This window comes from Aythya fuligula, chromosome 7, assembly GCF_009819795.1.
Source record: "Aythya fuligula isolate bAytFul2 chromosome 7, bAytFul2.pri, whole genome shotgun sequence".
NCBI lineage: Eukaryota > Metazoa > Chordata > Aves > Anseriformes > Anatidae > Aythya > Aythya fuligula.
The window spans coordinates 563,530-584,260 of NC_045565.1; the positions used below are offsets into that span (position 1 = coordinate 563,530).

Sequence of the window (20,731 nt, forward strand, 5' to 3'; positions counted from 1 at the left end):
AAACAACTAAAAGGCACAGCTATTTTAAAAAAATCAAAACATTTTAGCACAGTGACTTAGACAAAATCTTTTTTTTTTTCTCTCTCTCTTTCTGTACATTTATCAGGCAAGTTTTTGTTCTCTAGCAACACGGATTTTGAATAAATTCTGTGCAGAGTAACAAATGCTATTGTCTTTGTTCCCATGACTATGTGCTTTTTAATGCAGCAGAGCTTGCACACTGTTTTGTATCATAGGTAATAAAAGCCTGTGTACTCTTTACCATAGAACACAACCTGAGATGTGCACAAACAGGGCTTGTGATGGTCCTTCCCTGCCAGGAACGCCTGTGGGATTAACGCCCATTCCTGACCAAGTAGGAGGCCTATCAGCACAATCACAGATGCGAAAGCATGAAATGAGAAATGTTAAAGCCCATCACAGGAAGAGCAGAGGGCAAGATGCAGAGGTTTGCTGATAACAACCCAGTTAGTTACGGGTACTTGATCATTCAGAAAATACCTTTGAAAAACACATTTTAGGCTTTAGGTATACATTACCAGCTGAATATAGGCTAAATGCCTTGAGGAATCCCTCCCTCGCCATATTTATTTTTTAGGCATCCTTGTGTCGATAGGTCATGAAACCTTTTCAGGCTGTCACATGCAGTAAACAGAGATTTATTTGTTCTTTCCTCAGTTCCACCACCATTATTAGTTCATGTAGACAGCCAGGGATATTATTGCAGGTGTGGAAGTCTTGCTCTGATCTGGTTTCATACAGTACCATTTAAGTGAGAGAGATTTTTTTGAGCATGCTTGTTTAGCAAGTTGTGTCAGTTAAATAAATGTATGAATTTAACAGTAAGCTCCTGTAACTCTTTTTTTTTTTTTTTTTTTTTTTTTTTTAATTCTGTAATCCCCATGCTGTGTTTTAGACTTCAATGTTGTTTTGAGGTAGTGTAGTAATTGTTGTCTCAAGCTACATACCTTAATTACTGTTACTCTGAACTGACCAGGTAGGTAGCAGAGGAGAAAGCAAACCACACTGGTGACATACACTTAAAAAAATTTATTTTCAAAGTGGTCAGTACAGGATCATTTAAATCATACCAGAAAGGAAAACTATAACATATTTTTCCTCTGGCTTAACTCAGAACCAAAGAACTTGGAGATCTTTGAGTGCCTGGATGCAGACAGAATGTAATGGGAGAAAGGAGGTGGATTGTGGCAAGTAGCTTACAGAAAATCCAGGCAAAAACATAGTTTTCAGTTTTATTTCCCTGGATTCTATCTATTAGAGGATAATTCACCCATCTGATTTATTGTCATGTTTAAACAACTGTCAAGGACTTCAGAAAGCTATGGTTTATATTAAAGGATGGTGAAATAAAATTAGCTTAATTGCTCAGCTGAGGAATTTGGCATAATAAAAGATCTAAGGGAGTCTTATAGGCTTACAGGTATGATTCAAAACTGAGCTTACACAAAATGGAAAATACATGGAAGAATGTCAGTACTGCAGCCATTGGCTAGGGAAGCTTGGTGATTCAGTTTCCATGAAGAAATATAGGAAGGTTTACACCTTCCCATCTTGCTTTGTTTTGACCTAAAGAAAGAAAAATCTGAAATTACTCAAAGGTGTTTTGCGTGTATGTGTGTGTGTGTGCATGTGCGTGTTAGTGCATTTTTTAATGTCTTGGAAGTCTGCACTTGTGATTATTCATGTATTTGCATTAGACGCTCCAACCCATCTGTTCCATTGTGCTCTACAGATTCACTAGAGACTTAAAAACATACTAGTTAAATTTATTAGGAAACCAATGATTACTTTAACCAAACAAAATGATGATTTTTTTCTCTTACTGAATCCCTGTCTAGAGACTTTTCTTACATCTTATGTTAAGCAAGGTGATTTACATTCATTATATGCACTACATGCAGGCATTGGCGTGAATCCCAATTAAGGCTAACTTTAAGGACATCTGCATGGATGTGTGCTAAAATAGAACAAGATTTGTCCCAAAAGTGAGCTAATAGGAGATGCTGGTGATTCTTCTTGTGAAGAAAAGAGGAAACTTTATTTTTAAGCTCAGAGCATGCTTTTTTGGTACAGGACTGACATGGCTCTTGGAGGGCATTTCTTTTACTTACACGTTTACTTGAGAGAAGCTGTAAAATTCTTGTTTTGGTGACTGGGATGATTAGGAAACACGACTTCATGCTCATCCTGTACCTTTCTAGTTACATAAATGTATGGAACTGGTCCCACTCTTGCTAATCCATGTTTCCTACAACACATACATCAGATCTCATCAGCTGAAGCAATGGCTTTGATTTATAATTAATTATCTGTTATGTAAGCCTTTCCTAAACTTACAGTTGACTACGTCATCGCATGCGCTCTCTCTGTTAAAAATGGAAGACATATTAGGGAGTTTTGAAGCAGGGGAGGTACTGCTGGGAAAAGCATAGGTGAGGTAAGGCTGGGATGGAAGAGTGTTAGAAACATATTAAGATGTTGGAGGTCTACAGATAAACTGTGATCTTAATGAAATACCAGCACGGATTAATTACAAGCTAAGGGTTTATGTATTTGCCTTTTTTTTTTTTTTCTTCTCATACCTAGAAATGTAGTTTAGTTAATATCTTGTTGTGTTCATGATGTATTTACAGGCAAAGAAAGGAAACTATGCTTTCCTGTGGGATGTTACAGTAGTGGAATATGCTGCACTGACAGATGATGAATGCTCTGTGACAGTCATTGGAAACAGCATCAGCAGCAAAGGATACGGAATTGCACTCCAGCATGGAAGCCCCTACAGAGATCTTTTTTCCCAGAGGTAAACCAAAACAAAGCTTGTTTTATAGGACTCTTTTCTACTGCCAGCGTGGCAATCCCATTGGTGGTTCACTTCAATGTTGGCATTGACCACTTATTGAATAAACCTAATTCTCTTCCTTCTGTGACAGCAGAAAGGTTATTAATTCAGGCTTCAGTAAAGCTGCTACTTCTGCTCCATGTGCATCTGCTTAGAGAGGAAAGGACTGGAGATGGTGTGTGGCCTCACACCTCCAGGCAGCACTGGCCCTGGCAGAAAAAGGACCGATGTCCCCAGAGCTCTGTATGATCTAGGGGAAAGATAAAAGAGAGATTTTGGATTCCTACTATGTTTTCAGGCTATGAAGCAAAGTCTTTCATGCAGCAAGCAAGTAATAATATCTCAGTTTATCCTTCAGGGTGGCGAGACAGGCTGCAGCCTCACAATAGTACAGGAAAAGAAGAATTGTTGTGTATAGCATGGGACTGCCAGGACTTATGATACCTGTGGCATTTCAGTGATCGCTGAGTTATCAGTTGTGAGTGTCTTTTTCATGTCAGCATGTACACTGAAAGGAAGACATGCCATTGTGCAGTTGCATGTGGCCTTAGCAGAAGGTGAGCACTTCTCGAGGTGGGAAACTAGCACAAGATTTCCCCATCTTGCTCGTTCTTTAGAAGGAGGAGTACAGCTCCAGCTGTGTAACCGAAAAGAAAGCTGCCTCAAGAGAAATGGTTGTTAGTAAACAGTAAAAACAGTTATCAAACCAAATCCAAAATGAATCATTCATGGAGAGAAGGGACACTTCACAAGAGGCAAAACAATGATTAATTAGCAACTGTTAACACAGTAATTCAAGCATGAAGTAACAGCACTGGAGTAAAATCCTTTTGAATAAGCCACATTTGCTGAAGTAAATCAGTTGGTCGGTGCTTAAACAGATTTGTAATAAGTGGTGCACAAATAGTAGCATGTTTAGTCTCATATGATTTTGAAATTATTGTGGGAGAGCAGCAGTGGAGTGGGCTGTGTATTTCACTAGTGGGACCAGCTGTTGCAGCTGAATGTAGACAGATCAGCCATGACTAACTGGAATATGGTGATTTCCCTTGGGAATGCTTCTTGCACCGCAATGGAATTTCTGAAAATCCCTTTTCTAGTTACCTAGTAAAGTTTACCTGCTGTTGTGACTAGAAAGATAGCCTATATAGCAGAGTTTCAGATGAATCCTACATGAGGGTGGTGGATGGCAAGAAACTTTTGAACTGTGGGGTAGTATATGTAAGAGGAAAATAATGGAAAGATGTAGAAAAATTGTCATTGAATTTAATGCTTGTGTTTTCAAATTTCTGCAGGATCTTGGAGTTGCAAGAAAGCGGAGATTTGGATGTTCTTAAACAGAAATGGTGGCCACGTATGGGGCGTTGTGACCTGAATAGCCACACCAATGCACAGACAGATGGGAAGGCACTCAAGCTGCACAGCTTTGCAGGCGTTTTCTGCATTTTAGCAATAGGCCTTCTTCTTGCCTGCTTGGTGGCAGCATTGGAGTTGTGGTGGAACAGCAACCGTTGTCATCAAGAAACTCCGAAAGAGGTCCATAACTTTTATTCTTATCACAATTAAAAGTAGAAAACACAAAAGAGAGAGCAAGTGGAAGGCATGGGATTTTAGGTGCTCTCATACAATAAATTTGATTTATTTTGATTTGCCATACTAAGCTTTGCATATAACTTTTTGGGTGGTTGTTTCTAAACAAACAAGAAACCACAACATATCTTTTGTGCACATGGAAGGTGCCAAACTTACAGCCCTGGAGACTAAAGTCCTCTATTTATTTATAGAGCAGATACAGCACGGGCAGCAGCAGTGCAAACTTCCCCACATTGCCTCACCAATGTGCCTCAACCCTGACCTGGAGAGACCACCTTTAGGGGTAAGAGAGTAGTTCAGAAACATGCCCTCGGCCTCTCTGCTGTGAGTGACAGGGAGGCCAGTCATGGGCACCCAGTCATGCCAACTGTGGTGATGTTTTCTCTGATCTAAGACCCCATCCACTGGCTGTGAGAACTGTGTCCATCTTGCACAGGCTATACAGCTGCCAGCAGCTGGTATTCATTTTCCTTCATGGCTGACCTAGGCTAAGTTTGAAGAAGTGCATAAGCAATTAAAAATAAACCATCTAGTTATTACTGAATAAGCCATATTGCCATGACACAGTTTAAATGCTTCCTTTCTTTTGAAATCAATTTTATTTCTAAACCTAGGGGCCTCTGAGTAAACTGATTTTCATACGACATTTTATGTAGGAATATACATCTGAGAATTTCTTGTTTTTGACATGTTTTGCCATGGTAGTGAGTAATAGTTAGCAATGCTATGATAGAATAATCAGTCCATAGTCAGATCTGTTTTGCATGAAGCCTGTATTTGTTTACATAGATTAAATGTTTAACAAACTAACCTCTTGTAATTTCTGAAACAGAGGCACTTGTAGGTGCTTTCATCTTGGAACAGATGTTTGTTACAACTAAATAATAGCAGCGAGCTGCACTACAGCTGGAAAATAGTACATAGCCCATCAATTCCAATCTATGTTTCTCAGATTGCCAGGAGTATTACAATAATTGACGTACCTATCACCTGTAAGCAATTCTGCCAAATGGGATCTGAAGATATATGTTGCAGTCTGTAATGTTGTGAAATATTTATCAGTAAGATTCCATTCCTCCTAGTTCCTGCTTCTCCCATTTGAATTCATCCGTCAAGTGTCAGTGATAAACATCTATATAGTGTTTGTGGGACAAAGCTGCAAAGTCACTCGCCTGTGGCTCTGCAGCATATAATAGCAAAAGAGAAATTTTGATTAAAAGGAAGCATGTCACCATGTTGCACAATGCAGCTCTCCAAAAGCAGCCACAGAGAGAGCACAAGTAGGCAGTCTTGCTTGTAAACAAGCTTTCAAATGAACGTAAGTGCACATTTAATTGTTCTTTGGTTAAATACTGTAGCATTTTGCCCTGCTGCTCTGTAGAATTCACTCCACATTAGCATTACTAAGGCCTAAACCTTAGCAGTAGACTATTTAGTTACCACTGTGAAAGCCCAGCGGGGAAAGGGGTAGGGACCTTGTCTAAAGTGTCCTAACGTTACATGTACACAAGCATTTGTCTTGCCACAGTCTGGAGTGCATTCTCCTTTCAGCACTCAGGGACTCACCTTTGCACATTTTGTGGAGTGAGATGAGGATATGCCCCAGAGGCAGGATTTCATACAGGTAGAGTGAAAAAACAAAACAAAACAAAACAGCCATTTTTATTGCAAGGAGTTTTAAATACTTAATTTCCATCTCTAAGGAAGGATCTGTCTTCCTGACTTTAAACATTTTCTTTATACCCATCTCCTTCATTTCTCTTTTTCTCTCTCTCTTTTTTTTTTTTTTTAATCTGTTACAGAAATTATTACAGATCCCTGTATGCCTTCCCCACCACTCTTATCACCTAAAATACTGTCTTTTCTCCCCTCCCCACTCCCCTCCACTTTCCCTTTCCCTCCAGTGTGCTGGAGGCTGCTCCTCACATCCTCTTTTGCAGTTTTCATGATGAACGGTAAATTTTCAGGTTTCCATCTTGTAAAGTGTACTAGTTACCCATATGGTAAAGCTGTACTCAGGAAGATCACATGTGAGTGGGAATGAGTCTGCCCATAGAGCACAGCTGGTCTGGGGTTAAGCAGGACAAGTTCAAGTCAGGCACAACACATGCGAACAGGCTCAGAAAAGCCTGGTCTTGTGGGTGCTGCTGAGAGAGAGGGAACAAAGTCGGTGGGATTCCTGGGACAAGTAGGTGTTAAAGCTGAAAGAGAAAGCGAGCGTTCCAGACAAAAGGGCACCAGGCACGAGGGTTCACAAGTTCAAGCAGATGGAGGAGAAAGCATAAGGATGGCTTAAGGGGCAGACAGGGTTGTACATCATGAGTGGTCCTGAAAGAGGACAGGCTGGTGCAGAGAAATGCAGGAGGCTAAAAGCATCTCTGGAATAGGTCAGAGTAGCTGAAGAGAACGGTGAACATAAAATACACTTTAACAAATTAGTGAAAGGATGTAGCAAACATTTCTTCGTAGATTAGTGAGCAGAGATATTTAGGTACTCGTGAGGAGGGACTGAAGTGGGATTCCTGATAGCTACTGTAATCAAGATAGGAACCAAGTTTTAGAAGAGATGGTAATATGCAGGTTGGATGAAGATTTTCAATTTATTTAAGGGAACTAAGTTTCAAAACTTTGGAAAGGATGGGTCCAGGAACTCCTCTGCTCAAGCTACAAGTCAGGAACAGTAACAGCTGTGGGGACTAAAAGGAAAAACAGGATTTTATTTCAAGGAATAATGTATTTAGGGATATCTCTTTTCTGTAACTACATATTATCCAACATTTCTACAGTGGTGGCCATAATATCAGAGCTACAACATGCATAGCACATACATATCATTGAAATCTGCCTCTTTGCAGCATCTGATACTCCATCCAAGTTGTTAGTTAAGTAACAGCTGCCAGCTTAAGCCATGCTGCTGACTTTATTTTTCTTCTGCTTCTTTTGGTAAGGCTGTGGAAAAAAAAAAAAAAAAAAAAAAAAAAAAAAAAGAGTATTGTTATATCACCTAAAGACTGTGGAAATTAGAATTTCTCCTGACCATTTTCTTCTGTGAAGTGCAGACCCTCTGAAGGTCACAGAAGGGGCCAATACTTTTGCAGACCAAAATTGTACTTTGGCTTTGGTAGTCACCTCATGCAGAAAAAGAATAGCATTTTCTGCAATAGCCATCATAAAGAAAAGGAGGCAGTCAGAGACTACTGTGACCCTTATGCTGTTAGCAGCTTTGTAAATCAACTGTATAAAATTGGATTCGGGTTTGAATGAGGGGTCATCATAACTTGCAGAGCCATTTTATAAGTTCCTGCTTTTGGCTTGACCCACACGTTGGTTCTATCATGCCAGCTGGGGCCAATTCAAAAAAACAGAGATATTGGGAAGATGAATATTCAACCACTCCGACAGATTCATGGCAGGGCTGCGTGGCTATGCAGCTTGCTGGAGTGAAAGAGAGCATTTTAGAGACTATAATTTTGTCTGTTGAGGGTCAGCATGAAGCCTGTAGCCAAAAGAATGTGCAAAACTTTGGTTATCATGGAAGAAATGTTTTCAGCTGACATTAAGGTGATGATATTTGCCAGTTCCTAGGGTTTTCCTCTTCCTCTTTGTATTCCTATGGCCTTTGTAGAGATGATCCTGAGCCAATACACTGAGATGTTCAAGGACTCAGAGGTCTGTGTGGTATAAATCACAACTCTTAATTACAGTGAGTATAAAAATGCAGTGTAAGCTATGTAACTGGGGTAGTTTTCTCTTGAATCCTAACAGCATATCTTGGACTTTACAAATATAGATTGTATTGGCATTATCTCTTTTTTTTTTTTTTTTTTTTTTTTTTAACTCTTTTCAAAATGAAACAAGTTAAATATAATTTCAGCCCATTAAGTCTGTTCATTAAGATGAACTTCTAGAAAAGATGGACTTTATTTTCCCAAAACACTCAATTGCCTTTGGTTCACAATTCTGTCATGCAATCAATAGTGAAATTTCTTGCTTCAAGAGTGAAGACTGGGTTGGTATTTTTGTTAGTTTGTTTTTGTTTTTCCTTTCAGGATGTAGATACAGGGTATTTTGATTCTATTTGAAGGAGATTTGTAAAAACACTTCTAATGATTTCTTATGTGCAAATCATAATGTGATCCTTTCTAATGCTTCCTTATCAAATCAGATTAACAACAGAAAGATTAGTTCCAACAATATCAGGAAAATTGTATAGCTGCAAGACCATGCCAAGTTCATCTTTCAGGGTTCAGGTTTGTCATCTATTAAATTTGGAAAGATATTTGGTAGTGTTTAAGTGCCTTTATTACTTTCTAATTCAGGAACATTTACATTTGGTTATCTTTTTCAAATTAGATTTTATAGGAATTATTATCAACTTTTCATAATTACTGTTAATGCTCAGCCATCCTATACTCACTGTGAAATTTAGTCAGCTCATATATTTATTGTTAAAATCTCAAGTTTTCACAGTCTGCAATACCTAATCTTTAGACTCTGATAGACTTGAGAGATCTGGAGAATTGTAAAATGAAAATTGAAAATTAACATTGGAATATCTGTTCAGTCACTCTGCTCTATGCCCCTTCTGGATAGCTGAACAATCACACAGTATTGAAACCCAGTAGCATATAAATGTCAAGCTTTAATTATCTCTGTATTTCTATATCTTTTAGTCCCATGCATTTATTTCATGATCTCAGTAAATTCTGATGTAATTTGCATTATTTAACTGCCAAAACCTTCACCACACCATCACGTTGTTCCTATCTTTTATTTCATTTGACGGACGGTTTTCAAACATCCATTGTTGTTTTGATCCAGTATAGCTGCTTACTGCAACGGACTCAGCAGCATCCTTTGTGCTTTATCAGCTATGTCTTATTGCAATGTACAGTTCCCCTTGAAGTTTATTACCTCTGAGATCTCTTCAGAACTATTAAGAAATCACTCCTTGTTCATCCACATACTGTACTCCAAAACAATAAAGACTTAGAAGCAAAGATTATATATCATATTATTCATGGAAATAAAAGTTGAATTTTTCACTTTTCACAAGATGTATTCACTAAAACCAAATTAACAGACAACCTCATATCAAAAAAAAATTAGTCACTTTAGGATATTATACAAGATAATATCTTTGCTGGGAATTGATACTTGTTGCATCTTTCATAAAGGATGAGATTGATTTACATATTGTTAATACAGATCTTGAAAGATGATGTTAGAATGATCTCAAGAAACTCTTGGTTTGATTCTTTCTTAGCTCTGAAAATATATATTATAAATCAGAAATGTATTATCTCCAGACTGTGCTACTCCTAGCAATGCGAGTGTTTCATCAGCTGTACCCAATGTGTTTGTGATTTTGTAGTGCATGAAGACTTACTTTTTTTAGTGAATAAGGAATAACAACATTTTCCATGTACTCATTTGCTACTAGCCACTGCCTCATATCTTGTGTCCTGTTTATAATTCATTAACAATCATGGTCTTTGCATCTTAGTTTCTTAACTTGCTGTTGCTTCTGCAAAAATCATTTTGTTTGACAAAATCTTTTTGCTTTTGTTCTCACTTTTTATTTTCACATTATTAAAAGGGAGCAGCAATTCAAGTACTGTCTGGAGTGGGAACAGACTTGTATACTAGTAACAGCATCTTATCATTACTATTACTTATCATTATTATTACATTGGCTACTCCCAAGACTATTTATTTTAAATATTTTTTGAATCTCAAAAAGCTTAGACTCCACATTATTTTCTAGCTCTGTAGTATAGCGGGAGGTGTAGCAAACTTACTCTGAAGATTACCACAAGTATACTGCCAGTGTTCAGGATGAATGAAAGAAAGACTTTATCTCTTTCCACGGCAGCTTTATATGGTCTGCCTTAAATTCCCCTGCTCCCATGTTTGATGATACGCAAATTCCAGCCTACCTCAAAAATCCATACTTCCAGCTTTAGCAGTCATGAATGTTACTCACTAGGACTTTCCTCTGGCATTAGAAGAATACGAAACCCAGTGTACCTCAGAAATGGAAATATGAGCTAACAGGTATGAGTCCAATGGATCAAAATTTGTCACAGCATAGAATTGTGATCTGCGCCATATTCTCCTACTATTATTCCATGGCAATTGAGGCTCCCATACCTTCAGCATGGTGTCAGCAACGTTGGTTTTGATTATTAAAGTCTTATGCCTTCACCACTGTTTTCACTACCCTCGTCTTTCTCTTTGTCACATCATTTACGTTGTCTCCTTTGTTATCTTTTTATCTGACAATTTGATTTCCCCTGGGATGGTTCCTTTTGTGAGTGAAAGGAAACATGAGATCATCAAGCTGATGTTTTATTTTCCATTCATTGCATGTCTTCTATATTTTATCTTTTTTTTAAATTATTTTTTCTGTATTTTTATGACATGTCTGAAATCTTTGTACATTTTTTGCTCAGTTGCATATAAGTGATCATTTGTTTGTACCACTGTATTGTATTCTACTTTTCTAAGAAAAAAAAAATAAAGTGTTTTTGGGGAAATAAATAATGCAAACACTGGCAAAATAATGCATTTTAATGCCATCTATAAATTCAGTTTCAAACTAACTTTGAATATAATAAAATGAAAAACTTCAGCTGGCATTTTAAAATCAGCAAAGTAGCGTTAGGAACCAGTCATTCCAGAATGCAAAATTTAATGTTATTTGATGACAAAGTACAAGCTCAAAGTGTCAGTTAGAGTCCAAAAAAAGAGGATATTTAAATCGCCTTGTACAAGAACTCAAGCGTACCTTAACCAATTCAGTGTTGTATTTTTACATGAATGAAGAAACAAGATTTTCTCCTTAGAGGTCCCTAATGGTGATGCAGATATTCTGTAATATCAGATCACAAGCAGTGTGCTCATCCAGAATCCAACGCAATCGATAAAGTCTTGCTCTTGATCACCACAGATCTATGTCAAGGTTGTAGTGGATTAAAAGTGACGTGTCTACCCCATGACTAAGGACATTGGGCCCAGGTTCCCAATACCCACAGCAGTATTCAAGCATTTGTTTGGTTCCAGCATATGTCCCTAGGTGCAAGGAAGGGATTTTTGTGTTTTGTTTAATTTTTCTGTCAGTCATATAAGAAAAATTGGATTCTTAAGGATATGATCTAGACTTACTTAGCATAAACCCTAAGGGAAAAAATAAAAGGAAAATCTGAAGAGAAATAAGTTTAAAAAATGCATGTTGCTATACAGAGAACTCAGAAAGAAGCAACCTGTTTAAAGGTCCAGTTTGGTAATGAATTGAAGTATTTGCTTAAGTTGCATTATATGACCTATCCCAGAGAACTTCTGTGGTTACTCATGTGCTTGGCATGAGCTTATGTGTTTTACTGAATTGGAGCCTTAATGTGTCAGATTCTTTTAGATTCTTCACACAATGTTTACAGAGCTAATGTTTGATATTTTATCTCAGCCTAAAGTGGTATTGGAGACTTGGCGTCTTGAGGAGGTTTGAATGTTCAGTAATAATAAAGTCAGTTAAAGATCAAAATAATAATAATAATAAACATAAAATGTGACTGCTTCCTCAAGATTTGTTTGTTTGTTTGTTTGTAAAGGGACCTGGATGTTGATCCAACTAATTGTTTTAAATGTGTACATAAATTAAATAAGATCTCACCCAGCTTAAACTTCCATTCACCTTAGATGTTAAGATTAAACTTACGTTTCTTTGGAACCAGCATGTCTAAAGCATAAACTTTATATGTGTACTGAAGTGATCTTCTGGAGATATCTATAGTTTTTGTGCAGCAGAATCTGTTTAGGACAGATAGGTAGCGTATTTTAAACTTGGTCAGACTATTTTAAAAGCTATTGGCTTCTTCTTGAAGAAGAAAAATATTAGTACTAGTAACTTACTGTACAGTAATAACAGGCAATTTATAAATCTATTTGTCCATTGAAATTAATCATTCTTACAATACCTGAAATAACCTGTTTCCTATTCTCAATATTAGAAAAATATTAAAGAAACCCAAGTGCTACTATTGTGGAGAATAGATCTTTTTGCTCAACATAACAAGTGGTATTTCTTTTTCAGAAGTATTTATTATCTGAGGGTTCTCTTTTAGAACACCGTTGAACAGATTTTCAATATGCTGAGCTACCTAATGATTTGTCCATTTATTTTCTCATATTGAAATAGGAGCTTGGGCAGTTTCCAAAATATGCCCTCAATGGGGATGCAGAAACCTTTAAAAAAATAGTTTTTAAGTAAAATACACATGACTGATAGTCAGGAGTAATAGTTTTCTAAAACTTTCACATAACTGAAGTGGAGGAGGAGAGGCTTTGTAAGGCAACTGTTGCTGGGCACCAAGAGAGTTGCAGAAGCAACTCCTTGTGGCTCCTGTGCCACATCTCTCTGGTACTGTGGCATGGTAGCAAAAATGGGAATTTTGGAGGTTTGGATTTGGCTAGGCTAGAATGGTGAAGAAGGATGGTGACCAATCTGTTATGTCTGATGCTCCAGAAGCATAAATCAGACTGGTAAAGGGTAGCGCTGCTTTGTTTTGTGCTCAGTGGAGTGAAAAATTACTTCCTTTATGAACTAGATAGTAATTTAAAAGTTGTGTAAAAGAATGTAAAGAATCACCTTATTTTTTTAGTGAGTTTTGGAACAGAATGTTGGTGAACTTAATCTGTACTTTGTAAAAGAATAATCTGTCATCTCATGGGGTGATTTTCTGATGTCATAGTTGAATTCTGAAACCACCATCCTCAAAGACAATCCTGTTTGGTTGCAGTGACTAGAATTTGCTATTTCGAACCAGAAGTATAACAAGTAATAAGTATATGTTTGCTAAAAAGAGTGAAATATTAAATATACTGTTAGCCTCACTGTTTTGATCCTTCTTTTTCTCCCCACATCTTCCTTTCCCTTTCTGTCTGGAGATGGCCAATGATGTGAGGCTGGGCCTCAGAAGTATGGTGAGAATTTATAATAAACATACAGATAATTGGTTTGTTGTTGAAAATGCTTGCACAGATGAATCCTTGCTAGTTTTCTCCTCATCATTACCTGTCCCTGGAAGTCCCCTTGAACCTGATCTTTGTGTTGTTGTAAATGCCTGTAACTATAATATATGCAGAGCGTACACAGTAAAGGTTTCCCCATGTCCTTTCTCCTAAAAAGAGTTCCTTTGCAGAGACATTGGCATGCTTACAGCATTCATTCACTACTGCATTTTGCTGCTTGTGTTGAAAAATGTTTTTGTGCATTCTCTTATATCCATTTATTTTTAACCTCATGAAAACTGGAAACATCTGTATAATGTGAACGAGTCATTCATTTTCTTTGTAGTTACCAGCTTCTAATGCTTGTGAACCAAGTTTGGTAAGGACTTTAAAGCTTGAATACTTCAGCATGATGTTAAATGTCCCCTTCTGTATTAACGAATGAGGATGCTATCACAGCCTCTCACCTTCTGGGTTTGAGTCTGCTGCTGGTTGTGAGGACTAGCCACTATTTCTGTGTAATTGCACTTAGCTCATGGATTACACCGAATGTGGGAGCAGGTCATTGAAAGAGACTAGGGGTCTACCTGCCATTACCTGATTTGTAACAGATGTGCCATTGGTACTCTTTCCTCCGTATTTATTCACACTGTGCTGTATAATGAGGTTGCAGTTGAAGAGGAAGAAAGAAAAAAAAAAAAAAAAAAGAAAAGAAAAGAAAAAAAAAGATGTTCAGATGTTCAGCTAGTTTAAATTGGTGTGCATCATGTGCTTTGGTGGCCTGGTGGGGAACTTACTCCCCTCCTGGCCAAAGCGTACAGGCCCAGACTATGGGACAGTCGTAACCATCTTCAGAATTAGTTCCCTGGCTAGATGTGGCTGCAGGTTAAATGAAGCTGCCCTGAGCAAGGGGGACAAGGTGAGTGTGGGAAGATGTGTGCTACTTCATGAAACTCCTTGCTGCAACAGCAGTTCTGTAGCGAGTCACTGCCACTTTATTGGTCTTTGGCTTTTTGTTAGTAGCTTAATTTTACCAATTATAGGTATTTTTTGGCTGTGGGAAGGTGGGAGTGAAATTTGGCAGTGGATCTGAAGGATTTTTCTATCACATTTACATCATCTTTGTAGTATTCCTTAATTTATTTTTTTCAGGTTTCACACAGGGAAAGAATATTGCTGTCTCTTCGTAATAGAATTTCTGCTCTCTGGTGGAGGAGATCACCTCTTCTACATAGTTTTTAATGAAGTTTTATTTCTCTGAAGATGATTACGCATCAATTGAAATTAATATTTTGCAAAACTCATTTATTTTCTTCTTTCAATTGGATAACAGTCTACTGGACCTCAACCAATGTCGGTCTCAATACATTCTTCTAACAGCTGTTTTATGGATGATAGCTTACTTAATTGCTTATTTAAAATACATGGTATTGTTTCCACCAGAAGCTTGATTGCAGAATTGGGCTTATTTATAAAAGTAGGCCTTCAAGTAGACTCTTGAGGCGCATCTGTACTTATTTCTCGTAAGATATTGTTATGGTCAAACCAGCATCTAGCAGAGTACACTCAGAAACCACTCTGCAAATTTTATGTAACATTAAGTGCTGTTTGACTAGGTCAGTTGCCTGTGTTAAATTAATGACAGCAAACATACATCATCGCTGCATCTGTTTGCACATCTGTCTGCATTTCACTGCATTGTCGACTGCAGAATCTCGAAAAATAATGACTATGGCAAAAAGATTTGTATTAAAAAGGGGCTCTTTGTGTTATATAACACCATACTGGGTTTTCATTGTTTTGCAGCACATTTATTACTTATATCTTCACTGCTTTTTCTTCCTGAGCAAGCCAGTTATGTCTGGTTTTGCCACTTTGTCACAATCTCACGGAAAAAAATAAAATTGCAGTTCTACATATGCAGTAGTTGCAGCTGAAAGCAGTGATAATGACCCTCTGTGAATACAGCATTTAAAAATAAGTCTTTTCTTAAACAAATAGGGATCTGCAGCCTCTTCATTTCTCTTTAACATGCTAAATGTTTGAGTCAGTGATGTCTGAACCACACCAGACAGGGGCTGGGAGCTGGGTGGAGCTGTCAGTTTCCATCCTGAGCTGAGAGAATAGCCGGTGGGCACCTGAGTGGGGAAACCTCCCTGTTTTGCTTTTATTTCTCTGCTTTGTTTTTCAGTTACGCAGTTTGCCTGTCTGTTCATGGAAGTGTCCCAGAAACTTCCTTCCTGCGTAGCTGGGTACATGTGTGCCTTCCATCATTCTGTCTCTCATGACCACTGATGCTTGTGTCTTCCACGTATGCATATGGGTTAAGAGGTGTTGCTACATGGATGGGAAAGGGACTGGCCTCTGACCTGGCCAAGGTCACAAGAGGGGATGTCTGTCTGAGGCTGGGGCTTGACTCAACTTTTGAACCCCAGTCCTATTTACAAAATTGCCTAATTTTCTAAAATAGTTCTTTCACAGAATGAAAACTCATTGTTAACATTTCTCTCTTGCTTTGGTTTCATCCACTCACTGAAAGATTATCCTTCATATTGTCACCCAGGACAGAAACAACCAAACAAAACAGAAATGCTCTGTAATTGGTGATTAAGACTATATTGCTCTAAAAGATCTCAAGCATTATTTTCACCATATCTCCCGAGCCTTATTAAGAACTGCATTAACAGGCTTTTTTAATATTTGGCACAGTTATCTGCATCTGACTGGGAGGTATCAGCACATTCATGGTTGTCCCTCCATGTATGTGCCTGCCTGCCCATGTTGGCTACTTTTTTATTTTTATTTTTGTGTGTGCATCTGTGCTTGATATTTAGAGTCAGGATCATCAGTCTTATACTTATCCTCTAGTCTGCGTGTGTGGGGTGCAGACATGGTTCATCACAGTTTTGGAATAGATCTAGCATTCAATTTCTCCAGCTATCCATTCTGCATTTGGCCCTACTGAAACGACTTCATCAACTTGTAATCTCTAGAATTTGAGGTTAACTGACTCCAAATCTCCCAAGTAGTTTCATGTTATTTTAATCTGACTGCCCACGCACTTTTCTCAGAGCCCACTGTCAGAAGTCACAGAAAATAAAATAGAAAATACAGTGATTACACTTTAAGTCATCCTATCAGCTTTTTTATCTCGCCATAATTTCTCTCTGCACGATAAAGTCAAACTTAGTTAGCTCTAATAGGGAATCACAGTTTCTTGAAGTCACTGTTGTGCAGAGCTAGTTGTTGTTAGATAATTCAGGTAAGCATCCTTCAAATCCATGCAGATGCGTGCCACAGTGTGCTCCTGCTGTCAGTCATAGACCATTGAACCTGTCGCTCAGGATCAAGTGCTTAGGATGTATCAGAAACATGCCCTTCATTTGCCCTTATGGAACTCAAACCCATTGGGAAGAATGGCATTTAAATTGGTATTTATGAATAAGATAATTTCCTGACCAGAAGCAATGTTTGGGTAGCTGTTTTCCTTAAGCTGGAGAAGGATAAGCCTGTGTTTATAATTCATTTTCCTTACACGTGATATTTTTTTCTTCATTTCACTGATTAACTTCTTCAGCTGATCTATTTGTAGCATAACATTAATATTGAAAATAGAATTATGAAGGCAGCAAAGGAAAAATATTTGATCTCCTTTTGGCAACAGAACCATATACACTTATCCAATAACTATGTATGAAAAGTGACGTTAAATTGGCATGAAACATCAGAGAGGTGACATATTTATAATATTAACTAAGTTTTGCATATTAAGTAAAAAAAAAAAAAAAAAAAAGAAAGAAAATAGAGAGAGAGAGAGAGAAAAGAAACCCTCAGTAATGTGCCTGCCCCAGACACTGAAGTGATGGCCCCAGACACAGGGAAGGCTCTGCGCTGGAAAACCAGCACACAAACCTCCTTGGTGGCTCCAGCTTTTCCCTTCCAGCTGCCGGATCCGGTACCTCTGCCATTCCCTAGCTCCAAGCCTCAATGTGCAAATTTATACTGATTTAAAAATTTCAATTCCTTAATTTTGCCACAGAGATGCAACAGTTGATGAGAACAGTTGCAGCATGAGAAAGTTTGGGATCTTTTGCAATGCTACATTACCATTTCACAATTAAGATGACAAAGCTTTAGGAAAAAAACAAAACAAACAAACAAACAAAAAAAAAAAAACAGCTAACTAAGGGTTTTAAGGTTATAACAAATGGCTCATTTTTAATAAGAATTATAGAACTAAAGTAAGGGGTAATACTGAATCGGCAAAAGAGCAGAATGTCTTAACTTTTTAGATTTATTTGTTTGGCGTTATTAACTCTTAACCCTTTTTGTTTATCTTGTTACTTTTCTGTAGCATATGTTTTATTATTGAATTTTCCAGGAGACCAATAAAGGAAAAAGATGAGATTTACAGAATTTACAAACTCTGCAAGCTTCACTTGTCAAATTAAGCTATCAGAACACCTTCCATTCTGGAAATCCTAGGATTCAAGGCAGTCTTCAATTATGCAAGGACAAACTAATCTTTTCAGGTGTTTCTAATCTTTACTTTTTGAAAAATCATTCTCTCAACATTAAGACAGTTTCATACCAAGCTTGACATTTTGTTATTTAGCTGCTCTTCATCTAATAAGACAAAGAAAAATGGAAGAACCTTTAAAATGTGTTTTTATTATTCCTCAGAGACAGAGTTGTTTTCCTTAACCTTTACAAACATTTTATTTTAGTAACAGAAAGAAGGAATAATGTGAACTTCTGGGCTCTTGGAAGCCTTTGTATTTTTTTTTTCCCTGATCTTAATAAGGCCAGAAAGTTGTCCTTCGTGCTGAATAGAGTTAGAAGTAGGCAAATGAAATCTCTACCCCTACCTACTTCATAAAAAATAAGCCCCAGCATTTACTTCTCTACTTAATTTATGAGGTGTTCTGTAGTAGATTAAAAGTGATGTCTGTGTTTCAATTGTATAAACTTATGTTTATATTGTGAAATGCTATGCAACTGCAAAACTGCAAATGCACCATTTCTGAGCAATTCCATTTCTGGGCTAGACTGCGTAGAGAGGAAGGGAGGGTAACTCTGTTAGGCTAACAGAGGGACACTTCCAAATAGTGTGAAAATTAATAACCTCTCTGGTCTGAAGCAGGAGATGTCTATAAAGAGGATCTCATCTGTGGCTCTTTATATCTCAAAAGAGCTAAGCTAAATATATAACAAGGATTAATTCTTTGAATTTTATGAGATATTGTGCACAGATGCTCCAAAAGAGGAGTGCACTTCATTCACTAATGTGTTTTTCCTCGGCCAACAGCTGATAACTGCGTGTTGCAAGTATTGGAGCTGCACCATTCCCCCTGGCTTGGCTAGTTATCCCAGTCACATTACTTCTGTTCCAATAGCAAAGCAGGATGGAATGCACTGAGGATATCCTTGCCATCAAAAAATACAAATACCAATAAAATGTTGATGTATATTTTCACTCAAAATGATCTGAAGAAAGCATTAGTATTTGGTAAAAGCTCATAAAAATGCAAATGAGTCATGAACATTTCTCCAAAGTCTTATTTAGGAAAATTTGTTCCTCTAGTATTTGTGCAGTTCCAACCTGAATTCTCTACTTTTTCTTTTCTTGTAGTAGCAGATTGGCAAGAAAATGGGTCCCAGATAACTGGAGTGCAAACCTAGGAGTCTAAATCAAAGTGAGCAGCATTTCTGAGAAAAGGAAGTGTAGTACAGAGGACCTGAAGAAGCACCTTATGACGGGCTTCTGAGAGTTAGCTTCCTTAGACACAGATGTCATCAGACACTGCGACAGCCAAACTTTGCAGATAAGCAGGACTTTGCCGCAGGCTTTTGTTGACAGACAGATAAAGAAAACACAAAAGTACCTGGTGAGATGCTGCACAAAAATGAACTTGCCCACGGAGGTCGAGCCCTTAGTCCCAGCTGGGGATAATGTAAGAACACTTCCTACTCTTGCCCCCAGTCCACAGTTTTACTTCAAGAAGTAGAGATGCATAAAATCTATAATGAAATCCATGTAATGCTCTGGCCAGTATACCACAAACCCTTAATTTACCTAGCTACGGAGTTTATGAAGGAGCTTCTGCATTACTGTCAGCTTAGTGCATTATCTAACTTATAGAATAAGGAGCCTGACATGCCAGGTTGGTAAAAAGGACTTTAATGCAGCCATACCATCTCTCTACTCAAGTATTGTCTAGGCCCTTTCTGCCACAAAAGTTTTTATTTATTTATTTATTTGCCATTGATTTTGCCTAATTCAAAATCATTTGGTTAGAGGATTTTGCTGAAAAAGCAGCATTAAAAAAATACAGTCTGTATGTGTTCCTCTGGTGAGGCAGATAATATCGCCAACGTTCTGGGGAGCCACACAGGGAGTTTAGTGATTTTTTTATGGAAATGAAACAGGAACCCTCATTCCACTGATTAAGAAGGGAAGTGAAAACTGCTGCTCAGCCTTGTAATTGTTGAACAATTGTACTCCACTTGAAATCAATGGGGATTTAGCCAAAGCTGAGGACAGAGGATTGGGTTCATCATCATGTAATGCTAATTCAGTTCTAAATCCATGCAGAGATCAACAAATCCAATGGTTCCTGAGTAACGTAGAAGTGGTTTTAAACCACAAGGCGAGAATCAAATCTGTATTTGTTGTATTTGTTATTGGCTCGAATCAAGGGCTTTGGAGCTGATTCAATTGTCAATTTAAGGGTGAAGGCAAAGTTGCAAAGCAGTGGGTGACACTGGAATAACAGTGTAATCTGCTGTGCCCCACCTGAAAGGCAGCAGTAGAAGGTCATGAGGAGTGGCTGGCACTGATACAGCAGACTGTTCTGTTCCCAGAGCCTAGCTTTCGGCATGAACAGGAGCGTCTTTAAGGCTACTAGTATTGGGTTTAAGCAGCTAGGACTATGTAGACCTGTTGGCAATCGGGGATTACTGGAACAGAAAAGTTTCGGGTAGTCCCATCTCCTAGCCTGGGATTTTGCTGGCTGCCCACTGCAGTTTGTCAGAGCAAGGGATGCCTCCAGTTCCAGGTCTGTTGGGCTTTTATGGACGCTTTGCTGCTACTCTGCCGTATGTTGCATCAAATAACTACAACTGCAGATCACAGCTGTGCTTTATGAAATATAGAGAAATGATATAATACCTTTTTATTTGCAATGCACTGCTAGCCATTAAAATTCAGTCATAACAGCATCCCAGGTGGGTGACTTTACCCTGCCAGTTTTGTTGCTTTCCATTTTG

At 38.0% G+C, this 20,731-nt stretch overlaps 1 protein-coding gene across 3 annotated transcripts in view; it reads left to right on the forward strand.

Moving 5' to 3' along the window:
• The window catches only part of GRID1 (glutamate ionotropic receptor delta type subunit 1), a 533,398-nt gene that overhangs the window by 511,257 nt on the left and 1,410 nt on the right, over positions 1-20,731 (forward strand). Inside the window, exons 14-16 of one of the 3 annotated variants that reach the window (XM_032191106.1) lie at positions 2,655-2,821; positions 4,156-4,396; positions 4,650-4,736. In XM_032191106.1, the coding sequence (XP_032046997.1) occupies positions 2,655-2,821; positions 4,156-4,396; positions 4,650-4,736 (495 nt within the window). Of the gene's footprint in view, positions 1-2,654; positions 2,822-4,155; positions 4,397-4,644; positions 6,339-20,731 lie in introns of those variants that run through there. The other 2 variants (XM_032191105.1, XM_032191104.1) reach the window with 2 other exon arrangements.